The 18,622-nt window shown below is 38.2% G+C and overlaps 1 protein-coding gene across 18 annotated transcripts in view; it reads right to left on the bottom strand.

Moving 5' to 3' along the window:
• Positions 1-18,622, bottom strand: part of CIT (citron rho-interacting serine/threonine kinase) — a 91,219-nt gene that overhangs the window by 44,176 nt on the left and 28,421 nt on the right. For all 18 annotated transcript variants that reach the window (XM_090152513.1, XM_090152512.1, XM_090152526.1 and 15 more), the window contains exons 10-13: positions 11,624-11,804; positions 4,646-4,751; positions 3,624-3,767; positions 2,206-2,325 (exon numbers count right to left, since the gene is read on the bottom strand). In XM_090152513.1, coding sequence (XP_090008639.1) covers positions 2,206-2,325; positions 3,624-3,767; positions 4,646-4,751; positions 11,624-11,804 — 551 coding nt within the window. The remainder of the gene's footprint in view (positions 1-2,205; positions 2,326-3,623; positions 3,768-4,645; positions 4,752-11,623; positions 11,805-18,622) is intronic.

Consider the following 18,622-nt stretch of genomic DNA (forward strand, 5'->3'; position numbering starts at 1 on the left):
GAACAAAAATATACTAGCTCAAGTATTTGTTTCACACAAATACACTGATAATGTGTAAAAAGGGAGAGTAGTTTGAAGAAATGTGGTTTGTTCAGAAATCATAATTCATGAAGAATCTTCCTAGAAGAGTCAACTTCATCAGAGAATTACAGGTATGACTACAGTTGTCAGTGTGAAAATTAGTGTTTGGGAAGGGAGGAAAATGGGGAGGGAGAAGAGAAGAAAGAGGAGAGAGATAATTAGTAATATTTCATTTGTTTTCATGGTCAAGTAAAAGACTACATCACTCATGAAGACACCAAACAACAAGTCTTGAATGTACATTGGTCACAGTTTAAAAATTATCAAGATGTATTTAAGCACATATTAATGGACAGGCAAAGCTTGGGGCATATACCTGAAGCAAACTAGGTCACAGTAGTTACATACAAATGAGTACACCTTTCTAAACATATGAAGAATCTGATGTGCTACAAACTGATTAATTCATTTAGTCCTTCACCAAGTAATGACCAAGTAATGGGTCTCTAGTGGAAAAGAAAGGTGCAGTGAGGCTCAAAACCATCCTTTCAAACTCCAAAGTGCTTGTGGAAAAGCTGCTTATTCAAATTACATTTGATTCAAATTACATCGGATGCCTGGACTCAATTAACGTTGAGTTCAAACAAATACATTAAAAAATAACACACACCAAAAAAAAAAAAAAAAGGACAACCTTCAACACTTCAAGTACCACAGGAAAGCTGAACCTACTGTCTTGTCCTGAAAACACCAAATGCTTAATTACTGGTTTTGAAGTTTCTAGTATGCTGTTAATTTTACTGATTCTCTCTCAAGCTTGGGGTTTCCAACAGCAAAGCTCTGAAAGGACTTTCCCATTCCACCTCCCAGTTCCAACTGACTTAGAAATCATGATCCATGTCTTTACTGGCTAAGTTCCACCTGCTGGTATGAGTAAGCAAAAACATCTCTGTATATTTTGTTGCAGCGTTCTTGCACACTGCTCTCCAAGACCCCCACAGATATGGAAGTCTACAGCATATTACAGATCCATTTGCTGACCTAAACAGCTTTTTTAGGTCACTGTGAATCTTCACAAGACAAGTTAAAAGATTCTGAGATGAAATATTTGATTGAAAAAATACTTGCATTATTTTTCCTCTGTTAAATGAGTCTGTACTGCTCAAGAAGCTATTGATATTTATCTTTACAAAAAGTGTTCCACATTTCAATATTTAAAGCAAGCTTGCTAATGAAGCATCAGAACATAGAGTAATGAGCGTTAGATCCCTTGTATTACATAAAAGAACCATCCAGAAAAATGCTGTAAAAGTCTTTGGAGGCCTGCTACATCTAGAGGGTTGGTTTTGCATTTCATAACTTTTTACGTAAGTGTTTCTTATATCTGGAGAATTATTACCAAGATTTCTGGGCTTCCTTGCCTCAAACACTGGAAAATTAGTCTGCTAACGTGCTTTGAAGATGAAAATCATCAGATAATTGAAAGAATTGTTTGAACTCCATAACAAATTTCAGTTTCTTTAATATAAAGTGTAGCTATTGATTCACAAAACTGAATGGGGCTCTTTCTTGAAGAATAATTTTAATCCTAGAAGTGTTCACATTTGTTACCATATTTTTTTTTTTAATTTAGAAATTTTCCTTATGAACAACACTATGGATTAATGAATTTTCAACATTTTCCTGGTGGGAAAAATGATGAGCACTTTGGCAAATGGATGAAGTAGGAAAAACCCAGTTAGGGACGATAGGTTCTATTTTGAAAAACAGATGAGCACATTTTAAAAATGGCCAAATAAGAAGAAAAAAAAAATAGCTCAAAAACTAAGGCTAGTTCAGTTCTTTCCAAGGTTAAGATTCATAAACATGTTTAGAAATCTTCATAGCTTGAACATTTAAAATGGACAGTTCATTTCCAATGCAGCACATTACTAATGCATTTCAACTTCCTGCTAAGCTGGCTTTACAAAGTACCTTCAGGATCAGGAAAGTAAAGCCTGGAAGTTTGGAGTTTGTGCTTAGTTATATCACTTCTCATTTTGTTTAAAAAGCCACGTGGAAACATACAGACTGGAAGTTATCACAGTGAACAAACACAAAAGGAAGCCCAGCAACAGAGCTAGAACATGCCAAAGAATGCATGTTTGTAGGTAGCCATTCTACTACCCACAGAAGCAGATATACCTGTTCTTTGATCTCTTGCAGTTTTCGGCTCTGCTCTCTGATATCATGAAGTAACTGTAGGGCCTTATCATCTTCCTGAGACACCTCCATCCGTGCCTGCTCCAGGCTTCGCTTTAAGCTCTGCAGAAAGTGAAACGTTCAAAATACAGTCTTTGTTTTTTCAGATGGTTGTATAATAAAGATCTTTAACTATGCAAATTCTTCCTTGACTGTAGCGAAGCATCAGAAGAAAACCAAGGCACCAATGAAGGAACCATTAAAAAAAAAAAATCACGACTAGGGTCTTTTATCTGTATAGAATCAGCCCATTTTACAAATAACATTTAGTACACTGAAACCATAGTTCAAACCTCCACTTCCTCACATCAGCCTCGGAGACAAAAAACAGAGATCACAAAAGGCATCTATTATTGACAGCATTTATCCATTTTTTATCTAGTACTATTAATTCACAACCTAGATACAATCCTTCATCTTCACATTACTAACAGTCTCATTCATTTTTTCTTGTTGCTCTTAAGTGAGTTAAATCCTTTAATCGTCATTAAACTTCTCCAAAGGACAGAACTGCTCCAGGTTCTCAACACATATTTTACCTGCAAATTTCAACAGACCAGTAGTCCTCCTACCAACTGTGTAGGAATCTTCACCAGAAAGAGGCAAATGCTATTTATTTACCTGCTACTAACTAGTATAGGAAAGAATCACTCTGTTCTAAGACATGTTTTCCAACAAACCTATCAGAAATGCTCCTCAGTTCTCTAAAACAGTTCATTATCTGCGTTGTTTTCCTTGCCAGGACAGAAGAAACAGACTAATAACTTCAACTTAACACAAAGAATATTAACCAGAATGAAAATACCTTCATTGGAATCTAGCCAGGACAACTGGGCAGACATTCCTACTCTCATAAAAAGCGCCAAAGATGTGGTTTTAAGACCTCATTTTTATATTCTATCTGAAAAATAGCAGCTCTCCTAGCATCATCCCTGACATTTTGCTGGGGAACTTGATCTGTCTGAGCTCCGAGAACCACAGATTCAGGCAACAACATCGTTGTTTCCTAATCATCTTATTTGTCCTTGAAGACCTCTGATTAGGCCCTCATCCTCTTCTGGATGAGAAATCAAACTCAAGGTCATTCCAGCACAACTAGTAATATAAATATATATCTTTCTGAGATATATATATATCTCTCTCAGAAAGACCAAAAGAGTAGTTATTTCTATACGTTTTAAGTACATGATCACAAAACAAAGTTTGAACAGAATTATCAAACAAGCCTCTGCAAACAATTCAGTGCTCCATTTACTACAGAGAGCCTTTTCTCCATCAAGTACACTACTGAAACCACAATGGAAGAGAAGACCACCAGATTTCAGGCCTTCAGAGGGGAAAGGACTGGGATAAGGGCTCACACTGCATTCTGTGATATAGGTGGCCAGGTCCTGCTCCAGGAGGGATCGCTGGGTCTCAGAGGCTTTCAGTTCCACCTCCTTTTGGCTAAGTACAGCCTCCACCTCTGACACTCTCCGGTGCAACCGCGTCATTTCCTGCTCCATCTGCAATAAATATCAAGAGGTTATAAAGGGGGGCTTCAAAAGCTTTGTTAACTGCTACTTTCAGAGCTCTGTTTGAGAAGAATTTGCCTCCAAGAGACTTCTATGCTATATTGCTCCAAAAGGTGTTTAAATTCCGATACCATTGTCTCTGCTCCAGGAATGCACAGTTCTTCTTAAGGACAAGTAGTAAGTCTAAGTCACCCCATTCATTCAAGCTGATTGTTCATATTCAGTCATTCTTCGAACACCAGTTAGCAAAGAAGCCACAATCATTTTTCACCTGACTTGCAGAGATGGTTCACTTTAACCTTATCCCAAATCCATGCTGGATCAGGAGATGGTTTCCCCCCATCTCCTTGTCAGGAACAAATGGTCAAATCCAGAACAGAGCAAGGAGAAAAGTAATTGAATTCTCATAAAAGTCTCAATCAAGCAGTGAGCTTTAAAAGACTCCACCAGGTTCCCTTTATTGGAGCACAGCAACTGTTACAAGATGTTCACCATAACCAGTGACACGACAGTAGTTATGTAAGCAGAAGCTGATGAGCTAGGAACAGAGAACCTCAGAGCAGTGCTGCTGTAATTGTGCATATGACGAAGACAAGGCAAGGCCTGCAGGAAGAAGCAGTCGTCTATGTCACGCTGAGAAAAGGACTGTTTAAAATCCAGAGCCGCTTCTTGTTATGACAAAAGTATCTACAGCAACAGCATGGCCTAAATTCATCTCCCTTTGTATTGGACAGGAATCCACCTCACTGAAGGAAAAGCACTTTGCCCACCACGAATCTGGATGATCAGCAGCATCTGACAGATCCCTGGACACACAGTGGTTGCAGATTCCTTGAGCAATGGAGACGGCCAACTGCATAAATAAATACCTTGTGACACTTGTCCTGGGCGTCTTGGAGTTCTTTGCTCTTGAGAAGAAGTTTCTTTTCCATGGAGCTGACCTTTGCTGGAGAATCCACACTTGAAAGCACGGATCTAAAAGAGCAAAGCCAAACAGCACATGAATATAGACAACAGGTACAGAAACCTGTGCTTACACAGCCTTGGTGAAATCACTGGGCACTTAGACCACACTTATAAGAAAAGACAACACAGAAGAAGCAACCATAGGCTTACAGCTGTCATTTTAATTCAAACATACCATTAAACTTGATGACACTATATCCAAGCTAAATCATCCATATACTTCTAGTTAAAATGCTCGTATTTTCCATCAGTGCTAAACAATAAACCTGAGCAATGCTTTTGTGTAACTCTTGTACAGATTAGTAGGTGCAACCAAAACAAAATGTAAAGCCAATTTAACCACTTGGAAAGAATAATACACAGAGTATTGCTCTTCTTTTGTACATTATTGTTAAACACAATTTAAAACTATAATCAAAGTACTAGAGCCCTAAAAATATCAATATGTCATAATCTGCACCATGAGAATTTCTTCCCTTAATTACCTTCTATGAAACAAAATTGAACTAAAACTTTCTCAACATAATCCATATTATCCCCAGAGTTCCACTTTTAAGCACTTCCCTCACCCCCATGAGACACAATTTAACTGTACTATTCCAAACAATCTGACATCAGAAAACTGGGAAAAAAAAAAATACTTGTTAGTCTAAAACCATTCTAGAGGAGAAAAGGAAGCCAATCAATGTCCAGGAGCATATTTTCTTGCTTTGCAGTCTGTATGTAATTTTCAATGCAAAAATTAAGTGCATGCATCAAAACATAATTAAAAAAAAATGTTGTACTGCCTTGCATAAAATGATTCAAACTCGATATTTAAGCAGTTAACAGTGCAATCTGTGTTAAGTGATAGATGAAAACACAGAAATACAATGAAGGTGCTAATAAAAGATCACACAGTCTGCCTACATTGCTTTCTGCTTCTCCTGGCCACAGCTTGGTATGCAGCCAGTTATCCCTATGGAGAAGAATACGCTTTGAGCAGCTCTCTGCATATAGCCGTACACCCACACACAGCAGCAGTCTCTTCTTAACACCAAGGAAAGTTTGATTCCATCACCACCATTTTCTGAGAAGAAGCTACTCCTAAATCCAAACATGTATGCAGGATAGTCACAAAAAAAAAAACCCACAGATCTTTATGAAAATGGTGCAGCAAAACGTACGTGTCAAAATAGGTCTTCAAAACCACCCCCTTAACACTCATTAGGAAATACAGTTTGAATATTAGCAAGTAAGTACAGCAAAATGCACCAATTCTATCTTGCTAATATTACTCCTTTTTTTTTTTTTTTCCCAGAAATGTAGTGTGGAAAACTCAGAAGACAAATTCTGCATGTCAGTAATACAGATACAGTCAGACTTAATGAAAAGCAAATGTAAAGTGAACGCTTCTTTAAAGTGAACGCTTTAGTCCTGGTGCAGTCAACAGATCCATCAGATTACTGTATTTAAAAAAAATCAATTTATAAAGCATGTCTATACTCCTACAGAGAAAAAGCAACCATCTGAGAAAGACGCATATGAAATCCCTTAACAGCTGGGTGTACAAACAAGGCTAAAAATGAGTAGTTGAGAAAAGCTGTCTAAAAATACAAATTAAAACTCGCATTATCTAAAAAAGACACTAAGGAATGTGCTTGAAAATGTAAATAAAATCTATGTAAATAGCTGCAAATGTGTACCAAGTCTGGAAATCTTTTGATAATTAGAAGTTAGTTTACAGGCCGGAGCTGAACTGGCTAAAGCAAATTTTGTTTTGCCACCAGCCACCACCTTTGGATTTTTATTCTTTTCAAACTTGAGATATTACCTAACAAATCTCTACTAAGTTCTCAAGGAACTGATTTTACATTCTATTTCACCTCCTGACCATTTTATTTGTTATTTTTCCTTGTTTATTTGTTAGTAAAAGAATCAGAGTGTAATACTACAGACACCATCTTGCATTTCAGAAATCACTCCTAGCAAGTCACCTTACAGCATCTTTATGCACTGCAGCCCAGGAAGCAACAGGGCAGATTCAGGCAAGATCCAGAGCTCAGCAAGGACACATTTTTCAGTCAGGAGTGATGGAGTGGGACAGAACAAGGGAGACTCACACTGACAAAGTTTTAATTTCATTCGGTAACTCTAGGGGGAGCTGCTCCTCAGGGCTGGTGTCAGTTTAGTAAGGAAAGAAATGGATATAGACTAGAATTACACTCTTTCTTTCTCATTCCTGTCCAAACAGAGTAAGAAAATCCCTTAAAAATACCTGTCCTTGTGACATGATGATTTTCCTGCCACGGAAACAAGTGCATCTTATCCCCAAACAAAGCTGGTTTCAGCCAGCACTGGACACATAGCTTTTAAGAGGTATCCTCTCCCAAGAATGCTTTTCTTTGTATAATCTATTTGGAACAACTTCATGAACATCCATACAACCTTAAAAGTATCAGAAAGGGAGCAGAGAGAGGAAATCAAGAGAAATGGAACAGTGACTAATCTAATAAGCCTTGTCATGGTGATATAAGCTCTCAACACAGCATGACAAGGTGGAAAATGCCCACCTTGCTGGTGCACTTATGTTCTTGCTCACTCAGCATCAACTCAGAAATGAAACACGAAGTTCAACATCAAAAAAAACAGGTTGCAAAGCTATTGTCTAGGTTGGTGCCATCTCAGAGTATTTCATTTAATTAATTGCTACATCTGGAGCTCTCCTTTTAGTACAACAGAGCAGATTCTGCTGCTTCCTCTGAAGTGTGAAAAAGAGATTGACAAAAGGTAACCAGCATACATCAACAAGAAAATTGCAACTGAAAATTTGAAAAGAAACAAACCAAAACCCCTCAAAGTCTATAGTACTAAGTGCTGATAGCACTAGCTGTGCCAATTTACTTTCAAAGGAAGCACTACCCACACGACTAAAAAAAAAAAACAAGTTAACTTACAGCAGATTATCTAGTGATTTCACAGCTAGATCAGCAACAGCCTCAACCAGCAGAACCATCAGAAATGGTGCTAGTTGTATAAAAGCACCTTCACTCTTAACATGGCTGAGAAGAAAAAAGAATCAGCATGGGATAAACTATAGGATCATTCTGCAGCATGGAACTCATATTTCAGCCTCTCTTGTACATCATCATTCTTACCTTCCTTTATCCTTTTACGCCACTCTCACGCTCCCAGCTCACCTGTGCTTCTTCCTTCTCGTAACAACTGACACCATCTGTCCTAATCCTGCCCCCAGCACAGCATGCCTGGAACTCATCCCCCGTCCCTCATGCTCTATTCTTTTTAGCATTATACTCATCTGTACCTTCCGCCCCCTCGTAAATGCTTGCTCAGGCCTAAAAAAAACAACCAAAAACAAACAGTGATAATATCAATCTGTGAATAGAGCTAGCTGAAGCAAGGCATATTTTTGGTATGTTCATCCTCTGCTTCCTCTTTATCTTTGGTGAAAGAGCTCACCAAAGAACCCCACAAACTGTTGGGCAAAACCAGTGTTCTCCTCTCTTGGAGGAAGGGCTCCATTTCAATTCTCAGTATTTGGTAATGACAATCACCAATCAACATCACATTTTAAATAATTTTTTTTTTAAATTACCTTTTCTACAGAAAGGAACATATACAGTTCTACAGCAAGGATCATCTAGCACAGCCTTACAGACCCCTTCAGCTCTTTACTCCAAATCAAGAGAGAACAGAGTCAGGCAAAAATTTACATCATAAACTATTTGTTTTACTTGGGTTTTTCATTTCATATTTGGTTAGCTCTGAATCTATAACATGTTTAATCTTATGCCTTAGGGCTACTGCTAGTCACCTGCAGGGGACAAGAGTAATTTTCTTTTACTGCTTGATGAGTTATTCTAGCATCTAAGGGTTTTTCTCACTTGTTCTGAGCATTGAAGATGAGCCATGCTCAGGGACAGGAAATAAGGTGGGACTGGCTTTTAATGGAATTGAACTCTCAGTTGTCTGTTGTCTTTTCACAGCCACATGCTTATGGCAAAACCAGCAGCCAGACTTGCAGTCAAATGAGCATTTTTCCTCCAGATCAAGAACGCAGAGGCCATGACAGGAGTAGTTAGTTGGTCCTTCTCTGCAGCCTGCTTCCCCTTCCTAGGATCATACAGGAGACTTATTTAATTGCTAGTACAGGAACTTATGACATAAGCAATGCCCTTGATTTCTTCTGACTGCTTCTTACAACATATTACCTGCCATGCCTTTTGCTCTTCTGTTTGATCTCACATTCTTCCCAAAATTCATGGTGTGGGACAATGTAAGCAGTATTTTAATTCAACGAACCACTCTAAACTACACACTGACTAGGTAATTTCTGGCAACAGGCCTAAGTGACTTAGGTGAACCCTTCAGACCCTAAGTAGTTAGGAGAAAGAAGAGAATGGGAAAACTTTTTATCCTTCTTCTGTTCAATTTTTTTGAACTATTCTTTCCTTTAAAGTAATTGAAATTCCCAACTCACGTTGGATGGCTTCTCACCATCCAACAAACTGGGTCCAGACTTTAACCCTAAACTTCGTGGCTTTACAGATCTCAAATTATAAGCAAGGAAAGTTTCAAGGTCCTTTTTAATGACACTCTGCAGTTGCCTGGCCTGACTGTGAGCAGCACTAGAGGCACTGGCTATCATGCTGCAGACACAGGAAAACAGATCTACATCGCTTAGCAACCATAAGGGATGGACTTTCCAAAGCAAGGTTTTAAGAAGAAAAACTCAGCGCTGATAAACTTGATGATTTTGGACTTTCAAGAGAAAGCAATCCAAGATTCACAACAGATAAGCCTGTACTTCATTTACTGCACTGTTCTCCATCTAGATATTGATATTCATAGTAGAATGGACAGAAGCAGTACTTTATTTCCTCAGTAAAGCACGTTCTGTGCCATATTTTATAAGAAAGAAGTTCACATCCCAATGTTGCAGTGATATTGAGAATAAACTAAGCACTGCATTATTTAAATGCAGACATTATTAAGCCTCCATTCTCTTGGCTATATTTAAATTGCCTTCAAAGAACAAAATGCAAGTATTTATCTACTCTTAAAAATATCAGAGTGCATTTAACAAGAGTGTTTAAAATACAACAAAAAGAAAAGAAACCATTAGGACCTGTTTACATAGAAGTCATTTTGGTGAAAATGAGGTACCTTGTGATGTCTTTCTACTCCAGCTGAGGAAAGTCCAGGCCACAAGAAAAAATTCTACTTCTATCATAGTTTCTCCAGAACGCATTAACATCTATATTCATTTGCTGTAGCCCTTCTCATCTATTGCCAAAATCCAAACACTGCTTCAATATACATCTTCGGTACTAGGTCCCCTAAGAAAGTATGTCAGTGCTACATCTGCATTACTATTAAGCCTCCAACCACCAGCACAGTTGTATCACTGCTCATTAGACTTTACCTCAAGCTGCTGCCCATTTAGTCCTGGACCCTCTGTCACATATACATTTTTACCATGTGTGTCCACTGTTGAACCTCTTCTAACTGTTACGTGAATGGCCATCTAGCTTTGACAGATAGATTACAGAGCCATTCAGGCAGAAAAGATAACAGTGAAAGTTATTTCACTTATAAATCAAGATAGGTTTTAACCCCAGGTTTCTACAGATACAGCTTTCCATTATTCTGATTCTGCTGACAATATTAGATCATTTCAACAAAACTGTAGTTTCCTGGTTGTTATGTGCTCTCCTTTCCTCCCTCTTTTGTCATAAAAGCAAGTGCACTGAGGAAGACAGTCAAAGCCTTCCTCTTAATTACTGGCATAACCATCATATAACCTTGATTCACGGTGTGGGCAAGATCAAAGAAGTCAACAGTGTCACCAGATCTGGTTGCACACTTCCCGCAGAGGAACTTTTATAATCAATATGACAGAAAAATGAAAACTTGATTAAGACAGATTGACAATTAAGTCCCTTCTGGGAACTAACTAGCAGCAACAAACGGTGGTTGACATGAAAACACAGCACAGTGCTTCAGTGCATTGAATCAGTATCCCAGCTAAAGCCATTGCATTCCTGAGAGGCCTCCTGATACTGAGGTAAGGACTTCTCAACTTAACATTCTGCACTAGTACTTTTCCCAATAGCTCTATCATCAGGAATTAACCACCTAACACACCAAATGGTTAACATCATACTATTTACATTCTTCTCTTTCCTGACTCCATTCTCTCTGAAATCACATTTCCTTACAACTGAAAAACCTTTTTTCTAGATTTTCACCTTTCTCCACAAAGACATACCGTGCATACTTCACCTGAACCTCCAGTCTCCTAGCACACAACACAGCAACATCCAGCCTTCACATTTAACTCAACCCAGCAGCACAGTCAGCTGCCATCAAGCTCCTTCCCTCGTTCCCCAACCTAGCACTGCATATTCCCAGATCAGTGCAGCTCCATTTCTGTGGATCACCAATTCAGCCTAACACATCCCCAGCACTGTGGTGTGCACTCTCTAGCCCATTAAAATGCCCTCCCCGCTTTTCCATCTCTGAACTCCTTAGAATTTTCCTTCTTTCTGTGGTCTGCAGTACCAAAAAATGCAATCACCTACTGCTCCCTGGTTAACAGCAGTAACTAATTCAAAGTATCTGAACAACAATTTTCATAACAACCGGTTTAGAATCAATCCTCTGATCCCCTTCGCTCTCACCCCAAAAATCACAGAACATTAGGACATGCACCAGCCTCAGCAGCAACAGATAAAGCCAGAATCTGGCAGCTTCCCTAACACACAGTGCAGGCCAATTAAAACAGCTTTTTTTCCCACACGTACATCATTCTTCACTGTAACAAACCTTCATGTTTTTTTTCAGTGGTCAAATCCACCTAAGCAATAATTTGTACTTACTCTGATCTGAGGGTCCCCAATGCCTTGATGAATGAAAACCCTACAAAAGGCAAATCTTCACCCGAGAAACCTGCCGGGTTCAACTGCCGTGTAGAGGATAAAACCCCCGAATTCTTCTCTGGTTCATCAAAATTTGAGGTGTCATCATCAGACTTGAGAGTAGGAACGAAGGGGGGAGGAGCTGGTGAAAAAAGAAGGGATAAAAGACAAAATTCAGCTACAGTTCACTCTGCAACAGTCCCACTCATTCAGTGCTTGCAATGGCACTGCAGCTCCTGCTTTTAATCTTGCTAACACAAGCAGACTGAGCTGCTGCTCTCAAATCGTATTACAGCAACAAGAGATTAACCCTTCAGCTACCAACATGGCTACCACTCTGCAGGCAGAGTATCTCCCACACTGATTAAACGGAGTTATAGGTTGGAGATTTTTCTTTTTTGTGTGTGTGGATTTCTTTTTTCTTCTCTCCAGACATACAATGAATCAAATCAAAGCACGAGGCTAATAAAATCATTACCATAATACAGCTAAAGGTAATTCAATTCCGATTCATCTAGAAAATGTCTCCGTCCTATCCAGTTAGTGAAGCCACTACGTGAGAATGCAGCCTGATTCTTTGCTAGTTAGCTAAGGGATAAGATATCTACCCTTTAACATTACCAAAAATCTGCCCAGCATTGGCTTCTAATCAATAGTTAACTGGTCTTTCATCCGGAAGGTTTTAATAAATTACAGCTACTGAAAGCTAACTGGTCTTCAGGATGAGAAGAAATATGAGAAGAAATACCAGCAAGATTTTATTTATCCAGAAGAGCTTGCTAAAGATCTGGAACTCTTGTTGGGACACCACTGCAGTCTGGCTCTCATACAATCAGCTTTGAAGAGAGGTATATATAGAAGGCATTACAGTCTATTTTTTACTATAATTTCTAAATTGGTACCACTTTAGTTGCTAAGCAGTTGTTTAATTTCAGCTGATTTTTCTAATGTTTACTTCAGTTTAATTAACCAACAGAATAAAAAGACGAGTTATTCTCAATGATGTGCAGCACCCCAGCTACCTGCTGGCACGGCTATGTGTGTGAAGGGAATGAATGCAAAATCCTGCTGTGCAATTCCTACCTCACTAAAGCACTTTTTCTACCTTTTTTTTTCCCCCCCTTCATCACTTGGATCCTCACTCACAGCAAATTTACTAATCTCTTTTTTGCTCTATGAAGGAGACAGCTCTTCAGCCCGTAACTAGAACACAGCCCATTGTCACAAGCTGATGGAAGTGTAGTGTGCTAAAACCGTTACCATGGAGCCAGTATAGATCTCCTGTAGCTGAGGGGCTGATGAGAATTGAAGAACCAGGAACAAACATTACAACCCCTGCAGTGCAGGCTCCCTGCTCCTCACTCTCTGCATGCTCGAGTTTAACCCTACCTGCCTGCATTCGTGACAGATGCTGATGCTTATCTGACTGACACAGGCAGAATGAGTCACGGCTGGAGCTTGCTAGCTCCCTCTAGGTTGCCAAGCCTTTCACAGTCTGCTTTTTAACTCTTAATTCTCTAGACAAACCCATGCTTAAACTACCCACCAGAACAGTATCGATAGCCAAAAATGTCCCTGTAAAGCATCAAATCACAGCTGCACACGCATGCTTTGTTAGCAGCTCTCCAAGGAGCCATTCTGACACTGCTGCCAAGCAGGGACGAGGAAAGAAATTCCATGGAGCAGATTGAATGCTGCTCACGTACAGTAGTTCCAAGTACATTAGAATGAGACAAATGGGAAAATACACAAATTAAAATGGGTCTGTAATAAGCAATTTTACTTACTGGTTTCAGATGTTAAAGTTTTCTGTCAATATTATGCATTTATTAAGTTCTGCTGTTTCACTGGTTACAATGCATATTTAGATCCAATACAATACTGACATGTATACATTGTAAACATAATTTTGGAATACATATTGTTTATTAGGATCTGCACCTAAAAAAAAATCCCTTACTGTCAAGATAGTGCCAAGCTATTCTTTATATGTTCTTAAAAGATTAAAAACATGTAAGCAACAGAATGCTGTTCATAAGTATATCATCTTTAATGCTAAGATAACCCCAAAATTACTGTTAACTCATAGCAGAGGAAGATAATTACAGAAAATATGTATTTTAGTGTAGCAGCTCTGCTTAAAGAACTTTGTGCATCCTCTTAAAGGAAGGGGTTGCTGTGAAGTTTTTTATGTTGCCTTTGGAGACAGATAAAGTTGATGAGGCAAAGTAGCAGAGCAAACAGCAAACTATTCACTTCGCTTGGGGAAGTCTAGAATCTTTCTTAAAGAGGTAACAAAAACCAACATAGCCACCTTTGTATAACGTTATATCACCCCTGTTATATGTTCCTCAGAATCTGACAGTTAATTTCAGCTTATAAAGAGAGATCTAGTGCCTAACTTCTCACTGGAAGGAAGCTAAGGAGCTCTAAAGAGTCATCTTTAGACATAACCATTAAAAAGAAAATCTTTTCTCCTAACAAGAATTTCTAGCCAAACTACTTGCATAGAGAAAAATACACTGTAAAAGTGCATATGATCAGCATGCACATAAAATGGTAAAACAGGCTAAGTGGAGAATAAAGGATGCAAAAATGAAAAACTGAATGCAAGACATACCAAATCTTTGGAGCTGGCAGGAAATGAGTTTGAAGAGCAAAGTGTTTTACAGTATGGTTTCTTCAAACGTTTAATAGATGCGAACAAAGAAATTGTGAAAGCTGTTTGAAAAAAACTCAAAATATTTTTGCTCTCCATTTTGCATTTACTAAACAAAATAAAGTATAAAAAGTACTTTAAGTCATCCTGAACCATCACCAGTGACTGAACACGAGAATCAGAACTTTTTCAGTATACACTGAAGGGAAAAAAAAAAAAAACAAAAAAACCACACACACATAGGAGTAAGAGGGAATATCTTGAGGGAAAGAAGAACAGCTAGATCCATTCTGTTTAGTTGGTAGCTTCTTCATGGGCCATTATTCCTAAGATTGAAAGGTGCTTTGCATGATGTCCAAAATCCCTACGGAATCATTTACTTCAGAGAAGACCTATAAAAACAAGCTAATATGGATGAGCAATTTGGTTCTCAAATGAGGATCACATGGTGACATAATCTCTAGCCAATCTCTAATAATAATAACAATTATTATTTCTTACTGAAAATCAAAGGACTCCTAATTATCATATTTTTGGAACAAGATGAAGATTAGTGAATGCAAATGCATAGATGTGCTTATCAGTTCCTTCTTTAAAAGAATCTTTCAGAGGAGGTCAAGATAAGCCTCTAAGAGCTAACTGCTGAAATCATGTCATCACTGCTGACAAGGTGAAAGATTTGCACTTCTTTCAGGCTCACTCAAAAGGAAGGCAAAACTATTAGTCAAAAAGGCAGTAGAACTGATGCTTCTAGTCTTACAAACTGTATAAAGACCTCTTCCTGCTTCTGATATATTGCAAATGAATATATATGTTCTGTTTACCATTTAAAGTATCTTGCAAGGAACTGCATGTTTTAAAAAAAGCCAATTGCTTGCCTAGATACCTCCCCACTTGTGGAAGGATGTAACCCTCTTCCATCTGTTCCAAAGAATGACTTTTCGAGGAAAAGAGGGTGTTGTGGGTTGCTAAGTTAAACCCCACACATGATGCAGTACTGTAACCAGCTTATCATTAAGATGAGATAAAATGTCCCTTATGAAAACAAAGATTTCTTTCATTATTTGTTTTATTTGGGGGATGGATGTGTGTGTTTTTCCCTTCGAATGTGTGCATTTAGGACTAGTTCAAGGAACGCTGCCTCAATTGCGTCTCTCCTTCCTTTCAAAATATTTTCATGCAAATTCATGAAAGAGATAGTGCAGTTCCCAGGGGACAGTGAAAGATGAAAAAGGAAATTCATAGGAAATAAGAACACTTCTGAAGACTAAAAATGTGTCTTTTCTTGACATACAAGGTGATCTATATATACTTGCTGGGGAGAAGCATCTGCAGAGCCTTCTCAAGTAGGTTAGGTGTTACTCTCTCACGTTTTAAAAGGCATATTTCAGTAGAGTGTTATTGAATAAAAATAGAAAATAGCAGGTCTGACTGATATAATTTAAGGATATTATGTCTAAGACCATCTGAACAATGGAATTGTATGAGTTCTAACCCATCTATATATTAGTGTCTTAGCATCTTTTCTCTTCTCTCAAGGCAATGATCCAACACATATGTTTCTGCTAATAAAAGTCATCTTCAAGCTGACATGAAAGTGATCTCCATTTAGAGAGACGAGTCAACACATTTTGCTGACAGCAAACATCTAAGTGAGACATCAAAACATTTAACTGTTAACATACTGAATGACAATTTGGGGTTTATAAGGATGAGCCTCAGAATTATGAGCAAAGAGATTTGAGTTCCTGGCTGTTTTATAACAGCCTAAAATCACCCTTCAACACTTCCTGAGGTTTTCCAGTTTGCTCAAGATTTTTGTTCTTTTCCTCTCGTTTCTTTAGTTTCCTCAAGGAAGATTAAACTGCTTTTCCTCTTTCAAGATCTCTTCGACTGCAGTCCAAGAGTCTTTATGCTATACATATGTACATCACGTAGATTATGATGGAACTTTCTGACCATCTATCAGGTAACCTTTATAAGACAGATTTTTTGTTTCCAATCGAACAGTTGATGCTATTTCAGGATTTCAGACAAGAAATTTGATTAACAAAATTCTCAGATCTGCAGCCTTGTTGCCAATAAACCAGACATGTCGCTTCCTAAGCTCTACCTGATTCTAGATACTTATCAAATACTCAGGAAGTCCAGTCAGCAACATTCCAGTTAAAATCCTGATCTGTTAGCTAAACATGTCTGGAAACACGTTCACCCTAGGCAAATAAAAATCCCAAATATTTTCTGAAAACTCTATCAAATGAATCAAAACAAGCTATTCAAAGATTTCTTAAAATAAGTTTTCAAAGTTGTTAAATAGGGAAATCAGCAAATACAGAAAGCAAGATCCATGGATATCTTTCAGTAAAACACCCTAAAGAAGAGAGGAATTTCCTGCTAAGACAGATTCAAAGTTCACCTTTGGTTAATGGCTGGATTATTCTGTACCTTAAGAGCTGCTTCTACAGGTCTGTGCTGCTTGATTCCAAGAAAGATTGGGGCTTTTCTGAAAGGCAACTGGTTTTCTTTTGGGAAGGAATTTACTGAGAAGTGAAACGTTTCAGAGGTTACTCTATCAACAAAACATAACACTGAAAAACTGCTTAATGACACTTCCGTAACCTAAAGTGATGCATTAAAAATGGTTATTCTGGAGTGCCCAGTAATAACTTAAATACTTGCAAGGCATGGGTACCAATTTTTCCCTACCTTTTCCAGTCCAAAATACAAATAACATCGTTGCTTTAATAGACTAGAAAGAAATCAGTTTGCCGACACAGAATTTATTTAATAATGACTTGATAAATTCATATAGCATGGCCCCAAAATCTCACACTATTAACCTAAGGAAATGAGATTCCTTGGTCTAAATGAAAACCCTGCGGCCTCTTCCAACACTTGCTGGCTTCCTGGTTTCCTCAGGTTGCCACTGCTCCAGTTAAACACCACTATCATAGGAGGCTGAAGATAAGAAAGAAACCTTCAGCTCATAGGCAGCCCAGGAAGAGTCTATCAAGGCTTTTGAATAGAACGATAGTGACACTATCCTGAATAGACCAGCAGATAGAGAACCACTGCAGAGAGCAAAGCAATAGGCAATACACTGGATCTGCTACTAAAAGCAAAAAGACTGCTGTGTTTTGTGCTAGTTACAGAGAGGTTTTATGATGTACAAGACATAACAGCCAAGCCAGGGGTCAAAACTGCATGAATCTTCACTGTAGGTAGGTCTGGATATTACAGGGAATGATGCAATCCACAGGTCAGCTGCAGACCAAAAAAAGAATTTTTTTAAATCCCAAATGACTGCTTCAAATTTTATAATGACGGCAGAATTCCATCAGAATCACTGTTATCACATGAAATGGCAAAACACTCTCAAATTAACTTGTGCAGTTGTGTCAATGCTGGACAGGCAATTGCCAAGGAAACAACAGAACTTTTCCTAAATACTGTTTTTTTTCAGATATAAGATATGATAAAAATACAATACAAAAATTTCAGAAATGGGCACTGGTAGCTTAGACTAGATTCTGGGTAAGGAGTGCAGAGCAAGCTGAAGCCTGGGAAATACATGCTGAAATTATAAGAAAGATTTCTCATTTGAGGTTCAGTGGCTCTCAAAGGGCAGAAACAATGGCATTTAACAGAACAGCAGTTTCACAAGTTCAAAATGAATGAATCAACAGAAAAGCAGGTAAACATACTGTGGAGCTGACAGCTGAAGTGCTGAGACAGTCATCAAAAAGCAGAAGCGTTGGCTTAGCAATTCATGAAAATTAGAGCACAATCATTGCTCTTAATACAGGGGAGCATATTTGATAAAGAATATAAAGCAGGCAAGTTCTGCTTTATATTCTTACAGTCCAACTAACTTAATAATCTTACAGTCCAACTAACTTAAAATAGCACCCAACACAAGTTGGGCACTCATAGACAAAATGCTTGCTTTACAATGGTGCTGGTGCCTCAGTACTTCCAAATACTAAATTCCATTATTCCCCCAGTGTTATAAACAATTTTCTGCTTAGAAAATTATCTGCTTCAGTGATTTTAATCCATTCCTACTGGAAGGAATAGATTTGTGACAAAATATGTAGCCATTTATTAGACACATTAACTTAGAGGAAAAAACCATCAATGTTCCCTATGACCTCTGACATTTTATCTTACAGAAGGTTAAAAAAAAAATCTAAAAGTTGGATAGCAAGTAATGAAAGAAATAAAGATAAATGGACAATATACCAGAATGCCAAAATGGAGCAAACTGAGGTGGAAAAGGCCTGAAGAACACACATGCATTT

This window comes from Phasianus colchicus, chromosome 18, assembly GCF_987193195.1.
Source record: "Phasianus colchicus chromosome 18, bPhaCol1.hap1.1, whole genome shotgun sequence".
In the NCBI taxonomy this organism is placed as follows: Eukaryota; Metazoa; Chordata; class Aves; order Galliformes; family Phasianidae; genus Phasianus; species Phasianus colchicus.